Source organism: Aplysia californica, unplaced genomic scaffold, assembly GCF_000002075.1.
Source record: "Aplysia californica isolate F4 #8 unplaced genomic scaffold, AplCal3.0 scaffold00508, whole genome shotgun sequence".
Taxonomy (NCBI): Eukaryota; Metazoa; Mollusca; class Gastropoda; order Aplysiida; family Aplysiidae; genus Aplysia; species Aplysia californica.
In genome coordinates this window covers 483,312-484,487 of record NW_004797778.1, presented here as the reverse complement: position 1 = coordinate 484,487, position 1,176 = coordinate 483,312, and the positions used below count along the sequence as shown (strand labels likewise).

The window sequence follows — 1,176 nt, the reverse complement described above, 5'->3', positions numbered from 1 at the left end:
GCGTTCGTCTTGGTCTTTTAGTCTTGGTCTTGACTTCACTATTCCTTGGGCTGGGTTCTTCTGAAGTCAATTTGATCCAGGTCCTGTCCCTTTTGCAGGCGTCGTAGTACAAATTATGTTCGGGAAAGTATATTTTCACCCCCCCCCCTTTTTTTTTAACCCACCGGGCCAGTCTTGAAATAAGTACAAGTCAATCGTCTTTCTCGCATGACGTCACGGCAACCCAGATGATGTGGCTCCACAGAAAGTGAGGCCCTGGGTATACGGTCTAGATCAAGGTCAAGAAGGTTCCTGGTAATGGAGGGCTCAGTTTTGACTTTTACCCAAATGTATACGTGCTGATGGACATTAGAGCTAGACCGTGGGTGGTTGGCGGGTGCTCTGGTATGGTCTGCTCCTTCTTTTTTATCAAACATCTATCGTCTTTATCTCCCCTCCTTTTTATGTATTTGTTACTCTCTTGTAACACCTCTAATCTTCGGCTCCTATATGACCTTATTATGTTGTAAGTACCGTAAAACACTTACTAAAACTAAACTTTTCTTCTCTTCGATGTTTCCTGTCTTACAGAGTTAATGAACAGATCATTGTAAACAATACATGTATGCAGTTGCTAGCGCCGTAAAACCTCTACTAAAACAAAAACCAATACATAATACATTGACTCCGTTCTCGTTGGTTTCCGTTGTGTCGCATCTAGTCTTGTTCCTTGAACTAACCTATTTATTATCTAATTCTAGTGGGTGGTTGGCGGAGCTCTGATGTGGTTTGCTTCTTCTTTCCTTTGAAACATCTATCAATACTATCATCCTTATCTCCCCTTCTTCTTTTTTGTTTTTGTTACTCTCTTGTAACACCTCTAATCTTCTAGTGCTCATATGACCTTATACAGTTGCGAGCGCCGTAAAACACCTACTAAATCTAACTCTAACTATCATCGGGCTCATCGATAAAATTCCTCAAGACATCAGTAAGTAGTTACGAAAAGATCTCTGGTTAGAGGTACAGTGTCCATCAACAGCAGTCGTTGTCTTCTCGTGAGCTCCATCAAGGGTTTTGTTTTAGCTGTCTCTTTGCGCTCCATTTCCAGCCGGCGTCTTCTGGTGTCACGCACTTGATTTGGTGAGAGACCGCTCCTCCTCTGTTCCTCGTTCATCTTTTCGAGCCATTCTCTGT

General features: G+C 42.6%; 1 protein-coding gene across 1 annotated transcript in view; it reads right to left on the bottom strand.

Moving 5' to 3' along the window:
- Positions 1-546: 546 nt before the first annotated feature.
- Positions 547-1,176, bottom strand: part of LOC101855815 — a gene marked incomplete in the record, with an annotated part of 28,851 nt that continues 28,221 nt past the window's right edge. The window contains 1 exon segment of the mRNA XM_013086815.2: positions 547-1,172. Coding sequence (XP_012942269.1) covers positions 968-1,172 — 205 coding nt within the window.